Here is a 16,433-nt window from a genome sequence, read left to right on the forward strand (position 1 = left end):
TGATCTCTCTGAGCCTGTTTCCTGACCTGTACTAGTGGGATAGCATTACTCACCTGGCCAGGGTTTGGGGGGATTAAATAAGCAAATGAATGTACAATTCCTGGACGTAGCAGATGCTCAGTAAACACTGGTTGCCCAGGCATTCGTGCCACCTGGGCTGGGTCTCACCTTTGCAAAGATGCTCACAGGAGGCAGGAGAGAGACGAGGCAGCCGGCTCTTTCCTGTTCTCTCGGGCCCTCTAGTGGCCGGGACTGAGGTCCCAGTCACCGATGGATTCAAGGGGCTGTCTGTCTTCCCTACGCTCCAGGTTCAGTTCACTTGCATGTCTTTTACGAGAAACCTGAGCCGAACAGCAGGTTCAAAGGGACGAGTCACCAGGAAGAAGCAGAGCAGGCACCTGGGGTGCAGTTCCCAGGAGTGTCCCCTTCCCAGACACTGGAGCCCGTTTATCTAGTTATGGTTCCCACTGTCTTCTCTGCCCAAGTCTCGGGCTTTGAAAGCAGGCTTTTCACGCCAGAGGCTTAGTGAGCTTCAGAGGCCACGGCACCTGCACCTGGAGCCACAAACCCCGAGCCTGACCCTTTTCCTCCGGGGGTATGTGGTCAAAGGCGGGCGAGGCTGGAGTGGGCGCGGAGCGAGCATATGAAATTAGTACTTGCCAAGCGCATTCTGGGTGTCAAATACCGAGCCTGCCTCTGTCACGTAAACTATTATCTGCTTTAAATCCTCTCAACAACCCTAAGAAGTGGGTATCTTTATCCCTATTTCACAGGTGAAAAAAACTGAGGCCAAAGTAGATAAGTGGCCTGCTCAAATTAACATAGCGAAATATTTTAGCGTTCAAAGGGATATTAAATATCACCTAGTCCAGTGGTTCTCCAAGTGTGGTCCCCGGACCAGCAGCACTGGGAGCTTGTTCCAGAGCCACATCCAAGGGCCCCACCCGCACCAAGGTGGGCCTGACCATCTGCCAGCCCTCCAGGTCACTGGGATGCACACAAGCTTGAGAACCTCAGAGAATCGCAGGCCTATAGACTGCACTTCTCTCTACTTGAGCGGGTTTTATTTTGTTTAAAACCTCACGACGTAGTAACAAAGCCTGTGCTAGGAAAGACGAAAGCATCTGCCTCGCAATTCTTGTTCCGCCACATCCTGTAAAGAAATCCAAGCCCCTGTTCATCGCTCCTTTTTGGGACCCATCCATAATTCAGCCTCCACGAGGAACCTTCACACGATGCAGTGGCTTTTACTGAGCAACTACACGCATCACCTGGCTGCCAAGGAGAGCGCGCTTTTCTAATATTTCATGGACTCCAGGGGTTGTCTGCACTGTTAGGGGGAGAGGGGGAGAGAAAAGGGAGCTTCCTATGTCCCTCCAGCCATGTGCAGGGTATGAAAGCGCGATCTAATGAAAGAAGTAAAATCGGGGTAGCAGGGAGTAAGGACGAGGGGAAGGCAGGCTGGAGAAAAACCATCATTAAACCTTAACCTGTGATACCAGTACTTGTGTGCATTTCAGGGTGAGTTTGAGAGACCCATTTGGAAAAACAAAATCACGTTTATACATCTCAGCCATACCCAGATCTGTTCTTATTTAATACAGTGAGAAGGTAACAGGCAGAGTCACAGTGAAGGTGGAGTATGACTCAGAGAGAAAAGACAAGAGGCCTTTGCAGGAAGATTCGAGACCCAATGAAAAGCAAGAACAGAGAAGCAGCCACTTGGATGGCACAGGAGAAGGCCCTCGCTTCCTTCCAGGAGGCAGCAGCTCTGCATCTCTCGCGGCTAGAAACCTTCCCCAGCCAAAGGCTCTGGCCAGGGGGCTGAATTCATGTCCACCCAGTGCTTTTCCTCCGGGCACTTATCTCCTGCACCATCCCCCCTCGAAGCAAAAGACTCATTAATCCCATTCAAAGTGCCAACAGCAGTAACCCCTCTGCCTCAGCACGTCAATGCCAATGCCAATTAAATACCAGCAGCAACTTAACTGCTGCTAGAGCCTCCCTACGCTCAGGAAATCCAGCCAGAGTCCAGCTCGCCTCCCCTCCAACCACCACTCCCGCATCAGTGCTGATTTCACTCGGTGGACACAACTGAGGGAATGTGCTGGCCGCACTGCCATGTGTCCAACTGGACCGGCGCGACGCCACCCGCAAACAGGGGAGGACGGCCTGAGCGGCAGTCACCCAACCTGAAGGACGTCTTCACGAAGGCTTCGGGGCTGTCCAGCTGAGGCAGCTCATCGGCGAGGATTTCCTCCGGTGGTCGGGGGTCGTGGACGATGGTCGGCCGCGGCTTCTCCTTGACGTTCCCTGTGAGCCCGTCGATGAGGGAGTTCCACAGGCAGTTCTGCGACTTAGACCCTGGAGCAGGAGGGGGGAAAGCGGATGCAGGTGAATGACCAGCCAGCTCCATGCCCAATGCAGGACTTTCAAAAGCAGAGCAGGGAAATATACGTATTTCTCAGGATCACCACCAACATCAGAGGGCTCCAAAGGATACTTGGCGAGGCAACTCATAGAGTAAAAAGTTAATTTTTTAATTTATATGCAGGAAATAGACCAATACTCTGAATCTTGTGACTCATAGCTAGTGTAATGGGTATTATATATTCTGTCTTAAAACAGTGGTGATCAGCTCCAACTCTTGGGAGAGCTGTGGGTATTTATTAACATACTTATTCAGCAACTGGAAAGCACACAAAGGGCTACTATTTCAGAAAACGGTAAGATGTTTGGATACAAGTCTCCCCTAGGAACTCAGCTTGCCCAAGGCCCGGGTTTCAAGACTCCATTCCATGGAAACACCCACCCTGAAGAGGGGCCCCCACCTCTCAGAACTAGAACTAGCTATAGGCAGGTTCATTCTTCTGGAAGATGGGGCCCAGGGAAATTACACTGAGTGTTTGCTGATATCCTGTCCTTCAGACACTTCAAACATATAAGATGAGGGTGAAAGGCAGACATGAAATCACAAAACAGGATTTGATAAGCGAGGTAACCCCTTATCCTGCCTCCCTCATCTCCCACCTCCCCCCCATCCTCTCAACTCTTCAGGAAGAATCCTCCAGCCCCCCGGGGGCATGCTTTTCAAATGCAAACCAACCAAGCCAGAGTCCACACCCCACACCTCCCAACTCCAGAAATATAAGACAGCTTTTTAAAAGTCCTAAATATCTGCCCAGCAGGTATGGCTCAGTAGTTGAGCATCGACCCATGCACTGAGAGGTCACCGGTTCAATTCTTGGTGAGGGCACATGCCTGGGTTATGGGGCTGATCCCCAGCAGGGGCGCAGGAGGCAGCGATGTTTCTATCTCTCTCTCCCTATCCCTTCCTTCCTCTCTAAAGTCAATAAAAACATATCTTTTCTTAAAAAGTCCTAAGCATCTATCTTAATAAAATCTGGTCCTATTAATGAAGGTCTGGTTCTACTAAGGAAAGGCCTTACAGTTTCCCTTCATTCTTCCATTTATTCACCAGTATACACGTATTAATCCCCTCATACGCCAGGTTCCACTCTGGGCTTTGAAATGGAAAGATAAATGAGAATGTTTCCCTTGGGAACTAGTCAGCTCAAAAGCAATCACAATAAATGGGCAATGCACCATAACTAAGAGCAAACACAGTGCTGTAGGAGGCAGAGCAGGCCTCCCCCAGTCCACCTCAGCCACAAAGGCAACAGGATGTCCGATGTGGGTCTAAAGCAGGGGACAGATCTTCAGCGGGCAGGGAAGAGAGAGAACACACAGTGCAAATGCCACCTGCAAAGGCTCGGAGGCGGAACAGAGCAGCTTGTTAATTAAGGCCAGAGCAGAGCGGGAGGGGGCAATGACCAGCGATGAGGCCAAAGGGCGGGTGGGCCAACTGTAAAGTGCCTTGAACCAAATGCTGATTATTTTAGAACTCCTTCTGTAGGCAAAAAAGGGCTAAAGATTGTTAAGCAAGGTTGTGGGGACATGACCGTGTAGATCCGTGTTTCAGAAAGGAAGCCGGCGTGCTGTGGAGTGGTAAACCCAAGAGGAACAGCAGGGCTATATGAAGAGGCCCACAGATCCATTTTACCTGTAGACAAAATCACAGTCTCACATACATATGGCTAGGTTTTAAGTATTTGTAGATGTAATAAATAAACTTCAAATTCATGTAAAAGCACCTGACAGCTTTCTTACCATTTTCTCAGCCAGTGAATCAAAAGGGTCATGTGACCTAAGCTATCTCTCTATTAGGGCTCCCAACAGCTTACAAAATGGGCCACGAGGATGTGAAGCTGGGCCCAAAAGGTACCCAACGATGGAGCTTCCACAGGGTTTCGGTGTCCTGGGAAACAACCAGATCCCATCAGCCGCTGGCTCCTGCCTTGGAGGGTGACAGTGCCCCCTGCCGGGGCTCACCCCAGCTCCCTCTGACCGAGCCTCTCGCAGCCCTCTCCTCCTTGACCGGGTCTGCCCTGGCCAGACGAAGAATAAAAATCCCCACGCTCCATTCATTTGAAGCTGATTTGGAAAGCACGAAATGCTTCTGACGAAATAGAAGCAGAAACGTGGAAAAAGACACTCACACAGGCCTCTCTCAATAACCTCCGAAAGCCCAGAGGGAAGCCACAGATAAACTACGCCTTCGGGTACCAAAAATAACATGGCTCAGGGGCGGGAGGTGAGCAGCTCATTCAGCCCCCCCCCAGGCTGCCTCTCTCCTTCCCCTTGTTCCTGACTCCCCTTCAAAGCCCAACGCATTCTCCTTTCCCGTTACCTCCCCTCCGTCCCTGCATCGAACCCCCTCCCCTCTCTTCACAAACACAACCTTCCCTGGACCCCGCGAGCCCCCCAGATTGATTCTAGAGCTTCCAGAACCATAAACTCCGGTCGCAGCATCCACACCCCTGAGCGTCTCAGGAGAACCAGTGTTGGGATGCAGACGGAACCAACATGTCGCTCAGTGCTTGGGCTGTGCTGGGCATTGGCACGATGCCCTCACCCGCGTTGCCTTAATCGTAAATCAACAACCTGAAGCCAGTCTTACGGAAACACTGTCGTGCGCCAGGACACGGAGGCTCCGGGAGACCAGGTAACCTAGGCCCTAGGGCTGGGAAACGACAGGTGGCCGCATCCCAAGACTCTCATTCTCCTGACCCAGGGCTCAGGGTGATAACCGTAGTTTGCACTTTATTTATGAGCAAATACACATACACGTCGCGTAGATCGAGCAGAAGGTTCTGCATTTTTTACCAAACAGACATCCTTCTACATAAGAAATGAGATACCCCGTCTGATGCGAGGGAAAGCCTTGGCTTCGCTCGGGCCTCTTGCATGAAAGCAGTTCGCAGCTTCCTTTAGAGAGGGAAGTTCCGACTGGGGGGGGGGATAATACAAGGTGACCTTGACGGCTGAGAAGAGACAAGAGCTGAGAAAAACCTGAATCGGGAATAACTCCAGATTCATTGTGAGGCGTGTCTGATGGTGGCAGCAGATGAACTGCCGGCAGGAGGAGCCCACGGTGAGGCCGTGATCCCGTTTAAATCTCACAAGGGCTTTATCAACAAGGTTCCTGATTTTTTTTTTAAAAAAAGGCACAACGATTAGGCTGGCTTCACTTCATTTTTTTTATTTATGAAAAGTCTGTGAAATTTTCGGTTGTAAGCTTATTGTAAATTTCCCTTTTATAATCTAGTTTCAGTGATTCTCTGTTCTAAGAAATCAAAAATTCCATAGTGACGTTTTATGGAACAGCAGCTCTACAGAATTTATCTACTTACTTATTTTCATCTTCACCTGAGGATATGTTTTTATTGATTTTAGAGAGAAAGGCAGGGAGGGAGAGAAAGGAAAAAGCATCGATGGGAGAGAGAAACACTGACCGGTTGCCTCGTACACGCGCCTGACTGGGGATCACACCCGAAAGCTGGCGCTGTGTCCTGACCTGGAATGGAACCCGCAACCCGTCGGTGCCCAGGGACGATTCTGCGACCAACTACGCCACCAGGCCAGCGCCAGAATTGATTTTGATTCATGTTTCAACTGGCTGAAGTATATCCTTGAATAATTCTTTCCAAGGATGACATGTTGGTGAATGAAATACACATGAACAACGACGTAGGTACAGATTTATTGAATTTACATTAAGCTCTGAACATATTTTTAAATTATCTTCTGCTATTTATATGCTGTCAGAGAGTATTAGGAACCGAGTCTGATAAGTTTTTTTCTCCTTTGCAGGCAAACATTTTTCCTTACCTTTGCATTTCAAAAATTTTGTTAGCCTATATGTAATCGTGGGTTATTTTTACCGGTTTTTTAATTTATTTATCTGGAACACAATGAGCCCTCTCAATATGCAAACTCAGGCCTTGCTTTCTCCTGTTCAGGCAGGCTGTCTTCAACGTCACTTTTGAATGCAGCTTCTGTTCCAATTGTTGGCTTGAGTCTCAGAATATGTATGATTCATTTAGTGAGGCTGGTTCTTTCTTCTCTGACCTCTATTTTCTTTCCTCGCCATGTTCAAGCCTATTTTAATCTACGGTCTAAGACACTGCTTCTCAAGTTTGTCTTCCAATCGTTGATTAAATTTTTCTGTGTCATTTCTATCTTCAGTGTAGATTTTCATTCCTATGTTGTTTACTTACTTTCTTTGCATTATTTCTCGTTGTATCTTAACTCAAAATCAACCTGCTTCTCTTCTTATGCTTTCTCCTTCTGTCTCCTACGGGGCTCTATCTTCTCGCTTCTTATAGAAAATGCAAAGTAGCATTTACATTTTTTTCTTCTGACTTCCTTGTAAAATCATTTTTCAGAAGGTTACCCTTCCCCTACATCTTTAGGATGGTGTTTCATTTCATATTTTGTTTGGAGTTCCATTTTTTTAATTTTATTCCTTTTTTATTGATTTGAGAGGGCCGGGGGGAAGAAACGTCGATTAGCTGCTCCACTCATTTATGCATCACTGGTTGATTCATGTCTGTGCCCTGACCGGAGATCAATCTCCCAACCTTGGCATATCGGGACGACGCTCTAATCGACTGATCTACCCAGCCAGGCCTTGGGGTTTTATTTTGGCTTTAACCCTGGTTTAACCACTCTGGAATGCAAAAAAAAAAAAAATCCATACAGAGCTTGTCTCCCAAAAGGCAAGGTATGTAGGGTCATTGCAGGTTTCACTCACTGTCTACTTGGGCTGCCAGATAAATTCAGCAGAAAGAACCAAGATTAAGACTGACATCGAACCCAAACAGCTAGTTATCACAATAAGCAATGCCTAGCCCAAGCCTGAAGCTCAGGCAGGAGGAATGGTGCCCACCCTGCTTCAGAGTAAAGCCTCGCATCTGTCTTCCTTGACTCCTACATGATTCTCAGAGTCCATTTAGAAATTCATCTAGTGCCGTGGATCCCGATATAGCGAGGCCATCAATTCCAGGAGGAAAGGTCTCCATTACTCTTTGTCTGGCATCAAATGAGTCTGTTCAGTAGAGTAATGATGTAGACAAGATTGAAGGGAGGCTGCCTTCAGGAACTCTGACAACGTCCATTTAGTACACTAATTAAAAAAGAGGCCTGCCTATTAAGAGTGAAATCTACTTGCCAGACACTTTGTTCACAGTTAGTGTAGCTTAGGTACTTGAGAGTTAGAAGATAGCATCTTTTTTAAAGTTTTCCACAATTTAGACTTTCACTAATTCAGACACCACCACCCCCATCATTCAATGAAAATTTTTCAACGCATAACTGCCTTGAAGTATGCTAATGTCTGCAAAGCATGCGAAACTCCAAGTCTTGCCATCTGCCGCATGATTCATTTGTGAATCTGCCAAGTATTCCTTTGGGAAGTCCCGGGACTGAGTCCCCACCTCGTTATGAAAACTCGGTGGGAATGAATTCAGTGAGATCGTATGTACGAAAGAGCTCTGAGCGTGTGGAAGAGCGTGCCGTGTTCACCCTAGACGTGTTCCGATGGTTTGTGTGCTGTGATCAACAATAAAAGTGTCTGAAAGCAATTGCTTGGAGATGCGGAGTCTTAATCAAGAGTTCCAGAAAGAGAGAGGCTTTGGGGTAATAGATTCGTCATGGAGAAGAACTCTTTTTCATGTGGGCCCATACTAACCATTGCTGGTGATAAAATATAGACAATGGCCTGGCCGGGGTGGCGCGGTGGTGAGCGTGGACCCACGAACCAGGAGGTCACCGATCCGATTCCTGGTCAGGGCGAATGCCTGGGCTGCGGGCTCAGTCCCCAGTAGGGGGCGAGCCGGGGGCAGCCGATCGCTGATATTTCTCTCTCACCCATGCTTCTATCTATTCCTCTCCCTTCCTCTCTCTCTCAAAATCAATAAAAACATACTTTTTAAAAATAAAAAAATGAAGACAATGGACCACCTGTCGGTGGTAAGCTCCTTCAGGGAAAGAACTGGGACTTACTCATTCCTACGCTCCTGCACCCAAAACGTCCTTCCAAGGTGAACTCTTTCACCTGTTTCTAAGATACCTGTTGCTGAGGCTGTAGGAAACGCATCCACCGCTTGAATACATTTCCCATCAGCTTTCCTTCCTTCCAGGTGCTCCGGTTGGATCAGGCCTGGGTTTTCTTCAGCTTCTCGCCCCACTGGCTCTGCGTCCTGCCCGCCCTTCCTGACTCGCCCTATGGCTTTGGGGACATAGACCTGGACGCCAGGCAATTTTTTCATAGGTTCCAAAAACCGCAGCTGCGAACATGGGGAGCAATCAAACCTCCAGAACGGAGCTGCCCCGCTCACAGGCTTTGGGTGCGATGCCTCCCTCCCCACAGCCTCTCCCAGCGCCCGATGCCCGATGCCCGGGGCCCGATGCCCAATGCCCGATGCCCGGGGCCCGATGCCCAGGGCCCGATGCCCGGGGCTGTCCTCACAGGGCTCAGTCCATTGCACCGAGGGGCCTCTGCTCAGGCTCCTGAAGCAGATACATGGCAATGCTGGGCTTTTGCTGCCACCCTGTGGCCATGTCTGAACACTACAAGTGGCCTCTTGAAAACTTACACTGGGGTTTGGTTTTTTGGTTTGGGGTAATTCTGTTGTTGGGTTTTGTTGGTGGTGGTAGCGGTGGCTTTGGTTTTCTTTAGATAAAACTGACATGTAACATTCTATTAGTTTCAGGTGTATGACATAGTGACTTGAAATGTGTATACATTTTGAAATAATGCACAGTAAGAGCACAGTAAGTCTAGTTAACATCCATCACCCCCCAGGTACAACTTTTTTTCTTTTAAGATCTGCTTCTCCAGCCACTTTCAAATATATAATACGGTGTTATTAACCCCGGTAACCAGGCTCTACTTATTTTATGCCGCATGGGTTTTGCTTTTATTTTGTTTTCTGGATTCCACGCACAGTCCTTGCCTTTCTCTGCCTGACTTATTTCACTCAGCGTGATGAACCCGGATGGTCCTGGAGGGCTCTGGGTTTTTGTTAAGATGAGAGGTTTCCTTCTTTTGCGCGCAAGCGCGCACACACACACACACACACGCTCACTTCCCAAGCCTCAGCCCTGCTCGTCTCCTCCCGACTCCCTTGACTCCACGCCTACCCCAGGCCCGATGCCCCTTGGCTCACGCGGCATCTGCACCGATCGCGAGCATTTTCCTCCACGCACCATTACAGCCACTCCCTTCTCCGCCTCCCTGGTCAGGCCGCGAGCTCTTTGAAGACTGACTTACTCATCTCCAGGGCCAGGCACAGAAAAGTCTTTAAAATATATGGGGAAGGAGGGAAGGAAGAGGGGAGTAGGGAGGAGGGAGATGAAGACTCAGGGCAAGAATATGCACAAGGACAACCATCGGCTTACTGAGCACTCCCAGGGCGCAGGCTGGGTGCTTCGCATTATTCATCCCAGGCTATGGGGACCCATATCCACTTCAGGGGTCCCAGCCTCATCCAGCCACTGAAAGGCTAACGCCTGGCCCATCGGGGTCCCTGGACCCTGGTCCTTCACATCCCCCATGGCCAACATCCGCACTTCATCTTCCAGCCTCCAAACCAAAGCCTGTCCCCCAGTCCTTCAATCTTCCCAAACTGACCATCTCAGTCACACCACACACTCCATCAAGGTCATTTTCACTGTGATGACGTGTCAGTGAGAATTATTTTTCCCTTCCTAGAAGCCACCCAAATCTTCCCTCCAGTATTCCCTCCAAAAGGACCCAGCAGCGAATGTGCCCTCCGACTTCTTCCCGGAACGTTGCCCTACGTCAGATTTTTTTTCCTTTCTTTTCAGAATCAGGCCGACTTCATTGGTTGGCCATTAATTACTTTTTTCCTACCGAGCTATTTTTTCCCCCCTCATGTTTTCACTTAACTTCTACTAATAAGCTTCCAGTGGACAAACCGTGTCCCCCACCCAGTCACAGGACTGAGAGGCGTGGAAGCCACTTAAAGAGGAGTCTCCCTCTTCTCTCTGTGAGGGGACCAACTGCCCCAGGTTTCGCTCTGGCTGCCCGGTTAGAGGTCCCCCCACACATACACCTGGCGATGACACTCAGGGTGCCAGGAGCGCCCTCAGGGGTGGGTGCCCTGCAGCGGGCCCAGCATGGCCGTGACCTTCCAGCTCATGGATCTGCCGGCCTCCTGCTCAGGACACAAAGACAGGCAGGGACTGAGAGCTCGTCTGTCATGCTCTCTGCGCTGTGGGAGGAAATACTGACTTTGGAAATAATGACTCCAGGTGGGAGGGCGGGAAGGTTGGGGCCTATGAGAAGACTGTTCCATGCCATGGTTTCTAAAACGTGAGCACTTAAGGCTCTTTCATGATTATATGTTATTACAGGTCTATAAAAATCCTTTCTAGGAATCAATCCCAAAGTGCTGAAGCCTCCCCAAAAGGCAGAGTTTAGAAGATGCCCTGTAGATAGAGAAATTATACTCTCAACCTCACTCGAGATGTAGTCTTACGGCAGGGAATCCAAGTGGCTCTCGGGCCAGGACTTCCAAAGGTGGCAATTTTTTCTACTGTTTTTATTGATTTCGGAGAAAGGAAGGGAGAGAGAGATAGAAACATCAATGATGAGGGTGATTGATCGGCTTCCTCCTGCACGCCCCCTACTGGGGATCGAGCCCACAACCGGGGCAAGTGCCCTGACCAGGAATTGAACCGTGACCTCCTGGATCCTAGGTCGATGCTCAGCCGCTGAGCCACACTGGCCAGGCAACAGCAACTTTTTATAAAGGAGGGAAGATGGGCGTGAATTTCCTAGTTTTCAGATGGGACAGCCAGGCCCAGAGAGTGCAGGTGAAAGCCAGACAGCAGTGATTGTGCTGGATATAAAAACCCATCTATTTGGGTTTCAGTTCTCCTTTCTCCACAGATGCCCAGGCCGTGGGGGAGGCACCCAACCCCGCTCGGTCTCGGTATTTCCTCTCCCTCCGTGGGACCCGGGTGTCTGTGAACTTGGCGTGTAACTCGCCGCCCACACCGGCACAGGAAACACTGGGAGGCTTCGACTCCCACTCTCGGGTTAGGATCGAGGCCTGGAGATGAAGGAGTCCCGTGGAACTGAGGGGAGCTCCAAGGCCCTTGCGGGTATCCCTGTGCCGGAGGGAAACCCCCATCTCTCTGAGCTCCACGGTGTCGCCTGACTCAGGTAGAGCCACTGGAGCAGGCCCATGAATCCGCTTTGGGTGGCAATGATGCTATCACAGCGTGGACCTTACGACCGCAAGCCTTTCGCCTACTCTGCTCTCTGTCTTCATAGGAAGCCCACCCACCACAGGGCACTCGGGATCCCCACCCCCCAGCGATTCTCAAACTCAGATGTGCCCGGAAGTTGCCTGAGGATCTGGTAACCTGCAGATCCTGGTCCAGGAGGTCGGGTGAGCCCGGGCTCTGCATTTCTAACGAGCCCCAGGTGACGTCGGTTCTGCTCCCAGGACCTCACTTGGAATAGAGGAGCTCGGGACAGCCAGACGACCGGCGGTTCTGAGGGTTCAACAGGCGACAGCAAGGACCAGGTCGCCCAGGATCAGGCTTGAAGGGACTGTGAACCCGCTGAGGACATTTCCTATGTTACTGGCGGGGTTTAGGGGCACTGGGCAGGATTGCAGGGGGACCCAGGCAGGGGAAAGGCCTCCGGGGGAGCCCAGGAGGGAGGGGAGGGTTACTCACGGGAGAAGCGGGAGAAGCGGGTGAGCGGCCCTGCGGTCTTGTCTCCGGCTTCATTTGCAACTGGAAGAAAACAAAACAGATGCGATTAGCAGGGGGCAGGGGTGTGAGCCCACGAGGAACCTACCACTGATGCTCTGGCTTCGAGTCTCTGGGAGAGAATCGAAGCAACTTCATTTCTGCTCTGTCTGTATTCCCAGGGCTGCTCTAGATACCTGAGGCCAAATGTCCTCATCAACTTTTTTAACTGATTTCAGAGAGCGGAAGGGAGAGGGGGAGAGAGAGAAACATCAATGATGAGAGTCCCTGATCGGCTGCCTCCCGCACGCCCCCTGCTGGGGATCGAGCCCGCAGCCCGGGCCTGTGCCCTGCCCGGGACTCGAACCGGCGACCTCCTGGTGCACAGGATCATGCTAGCCGCTAAGCCTCACCGTTGTCCTCATCGGTTTGATTAGAAAATCTGGATGAAGCTGGGGAGAACCTAGACAACACTGAGCTTACGACGCCTGGGCGAACAAACCTGCCTGTGTCCCCTCAGCAAGAGTCACGCAGCCCCGGCTCCCGGCCAGTGTACGTCTGTCCTTCTGCCTCGAGCTCCCTCCCATCAGGCCATCCCGTCCCTCAACACACACTGTACCCCAACCACTTGCGGGAAGTCCGATTTGCTCAGATGAATGGGGGCAACGCCAAGGCAGGATGTCAGCGACAACAAGGTTAGTTTTTATTAAGAAGGGGATTTATATTTAGGCACTAACAGGGGCCTCAAAACGGGGGATCCAGGAAGTTTTCCAGAGAACCGCTTGGGAAGACCTTACCCCTAAAGCTTCTCATCAGGACGGTTTCCCCTCCTCGGAAAAGCCTCTACATGATTCTTCAGGTGAGAGCGTCGTCATCAATGTCCCCTGGGTTTACAAACACCATCTTGCGACTAACACAGAGGTCAGTTATCAGGTGGGAACACAAGTCTCCCCACTTTAAATATCACTTTCACTGCCCATAAAGGTTACACCTTGGCTGTTTTGTGTATACGCAGTCAACAGACTATGTCTATTTGTGATCGACCTGAATGAACCCCCAAAGCGATGAGCTGGAAAAACCTGTTCACGTCAGTTTAGGAAAAGCATCTGATTCACAGGCGGGACAGAGAGGATTCCTAGTGTAACCATGAACGCACGAGAGGTCGCAGCAGCGGGACAAATACGTAACTGCTTCATAAAGGCATTCCCATCGTCTCGCAAGACGGGAGGGAATCAACAGCTTCCTCCCGCCCTCTCACAAAGGTAAACGTTTTAAAATTTGCTACCTGCGGTCACCTTTTTTTAAATGAAGGGATTTGGTCTCAGTCCGCTTCTGTGTTTCTGTTATTTGCCTTGCCCCGAGGTCTCCGTTCCCTGCATTTTACAAGCAAGGTGTTATACAAAACGACCAGCAGAGGGAGGTGACACTGCGCCCTGCTCCCAGGATCTCAGCCCAGCAACCCAAAAAACCAAAGGGAAAGACAGACAGACAGACGGGAAGTGAGAAAGGGGGGGGTAGGCAGGAGCTCGCCCAGGTTAGGTACAGATATGAGTCTCCCTGATCTGGAGTCCAAAGTGTTTCCTCTTTAGACACCATAGCTCTCAAGTAAGAAAATAAAACAAGGGCTGTGTGTGTTTTTCCAAATTATTTGCTGCAGAAACAGATGGGCTACTTTTAAGGTAGGATCCCAGAGACCGGTGCAGTCGCTGAGAACACCGGCAACCACTAGCGCACCCAGCTTGGAGAGGCCGCTTTCCCTGTGGGAAGGCAGGTGCGGTGCGGTTACTGTCACTGTTACACAGGCGGGCCCCATCCGAGGGTGGGACTCGCCGACCCAGATCCGAGTCACGCCGGCAGAGGCTGGGCGCGAGATCTGGGCCAGTGGAGCGCCAGGAGAGGTGTCCCTGCCCAGAAGGCACTGGAACCCTGCTACCGGCGTTATTTCCTAGACCAGGCCACACTCCCTGTCAAGTGATGTCCCAACACCTACAAGATACAACTGCCTTGGCCTGGTACCGAAGACCTGGCCCCACTATTCTCAGCTCGCTGTATCTCCCAGAACATCTCTGTCACAGGCTCCAAGCTGAGGATTCCCTACACACTCTCGCTCCTCATGCTGAGCGCCGCCTGGGAGCCTGGTGCCGGGCCGGACTCTGCAAGGGCGGCAACAATGGGTTTCGCTCGGCCTGGACACCTGAGCAAGTCCGGGAGGTGCACTGAGCCTCTCTGTCTGGGTTTACTCCAGTGCGATCAGCTGTGGGACTGACTAAGGTGACGGTGGTGATGGTGGTGATGGTGATGATGATGTGATGATGATGGTGATGGTGATGATGATGGTGATGGTGGTGATGGTGATGATGGTGATGATGATGTGATGATGGTGATGGTGATGATGGTGATGACGATGGTGATGGTGGTGATGATGGTGATGATGATGTGATGATGGTGTGATGATGTGATGATGGTGTGATGATGTGATGATGGTGTGATGATGATGGTGATGATGGTGATGATGGTGATGATGATGTGATGATGATGATGATGGTGTGATGATGATGATGATGTGATGATGATGGTGTGATGATGATGTGATGATGATGTGATGATGTGATGGTGTGATGATGATGTGATGATGGTGATGATGGTGGTGATGATGATGGTGATGGTGATGATGGTGTGATGATGATGGTGTGATGATGATGTGATGATGGTGATGATGGTGGTGGTGATGATGGTGATGATGTGATGATGATGTGATGATGATGACGTGATGATGTGATGTGATGCGATGATGATGATGATGGCGATGATAGTGATGTGATGATGATGATGACGCAGGTTCCTTGGTCCCATCCCTGATCCACTAAATCAGAGCCCCTGCAAGTGGGGACAGGACCCTAGGTTTCAATCAACTCCCTCAGAAGCTACACTCATATCTGAGGAGAGCATTCTAAATGAAGTGTTTCCCTGGTATGTGTGTTGTATGTTCCCCACCCCCCCAAAAAATGTCCAGAAACAAATCTTGAAATAAGGGCTTGCTGCGGAGATGAGTGGGAGGGAGGCAGGCGAGATAGGACGTTAACTCGAAGCAATGGGCACCCTGACCCCAGGCAAAGAAGGCAGCTCTGATGTCCCAGCTAAGCCACAAATACTCCGGGCCATCAGGACAGGGGAGGGTGGCCCAAACTGTTGTGGTGGTGGCCTGAGCAGGTGCGCACTGCTTTGTAACCAAAACCAGCACCAAAAACACTGCCACCCTTGTTTTGAAAGCCCTGGCACCTGGGTGAGTATAAATGCAGCTGGGGTGCTGGGTGCCAGGGCAAACACACCGTGAGCAAGCTGGGCCAGGCTTCCCGCAGGAAATCTGCCTGCTGCTTTGACACAAGCTCTGGGACCCTCCCCAGGTGAGGTCCTTTGTGAAGCCTGGTGGCTGGAAAGCCAGGCACAAGGGACTCCCAGAGAAGAAAAAAGCCTTCGAATGAGGTTCTGGGCGTCTTCCCAGTTACTGCAGGAGGTGAAGCTCAGAATCGCTCCCAGGTGTTTTTATTGATTTTAGAGAGAAAGGGAGCGAGAGGGAGAAAGAGATAAACACCGACCGGTTGCCTCCTGTACATACCCCGACTGGGGATCAAACCCGCAACCTGGGCATGAGCCCCGACCAGGAATCAAACCCTCGACCCTCGGTGCACAGGGTGACGCTCAACCAACCGAGCCACCCGGCCAGGGCACAGAACCGCCTTTTCCAACCAAGCTCCTAGCAGTGCCTCAAGCTCGTGAGAGCTTGCACGCACGCGTGCGCACACACACACCCTGCCAGGCGTGTGCTGCCAGCACTATGTGTCCAGCAACATAAATCACAGCATCGTTAACAACGGCTGCGGGCCGAACGCATCAGATGCATGAGACAAGTCAAACTAGGCGCTGGACACGGCGTCCTTGGGCGAGGAACTCAGATGCCCACCGGCCGGGGCTCCTCATACCATTTCCCTGCAGCCTGGCACGGGGCTGGGCACGCACAGCTGCCGGGGGAAGGGCTGGTCAAGGCGGAGGGCGCTGGTCAGGAGTCGCAGAGGCCCTGGGAAGGAGGCTGGCCGTGCCACAGGGCACTCTCCTCCTCCCTCTGGAAGCAGAGCTGTGCGACCTGCCGGCCAGCTACAGGCTGGCCCTCGGCTTGGCAAGGCGTCTTGTAAGCTGGATGGAAGTTCGGGGACCATCTGAGAGTCAGGAATTGGAGGCAGGTATACGGGGCTTGGCAAGGACACTGCTTGAAAGTAAGTGATAGGAATTCCTTTGGGAACAGC

General features: G+C 51.1%; 1 protein-coding gene across 1 annotated transcript in view; it reads right to left on the minus strand.

Annotated features, from left to right (window-relative positions):
- Positions 1-16,433, minus strand: part of PDE1C (phosphodiesterase 1C) — a gene marked incomplete at its 5' end in the record, with an annotated part of 253,212 nt that overhangs the window by 202,523 nt on the left and 34,256 nt on the right. Inside the window, 2 exons of the mRNA XM_081147053.1 lie at positions 2,193-2,364; positions 12,118-12,177. Of these exons, the coding sequence (XP_081003179.1) occupies positions 2,193-2,364; positions 12,118-12,177 (232 nt within the window). The remainder of the gene's footprint in view (positions 1-2,192; positions 2,365-12,117; positions 12,178-16,433) is intronic.

Source organism: Miniopterus schreibersii, assembly GCF_964146895.1.
Source record: "Miniopterus schreibersii genome assembly, chromosome: 9".
Lineage (NCBI taxonomy): Eukaryota > Metazoa > Chordata > Mammalia > Chiroptera > Miniopteridae > Miniopterus > Miniopterus schreibersii.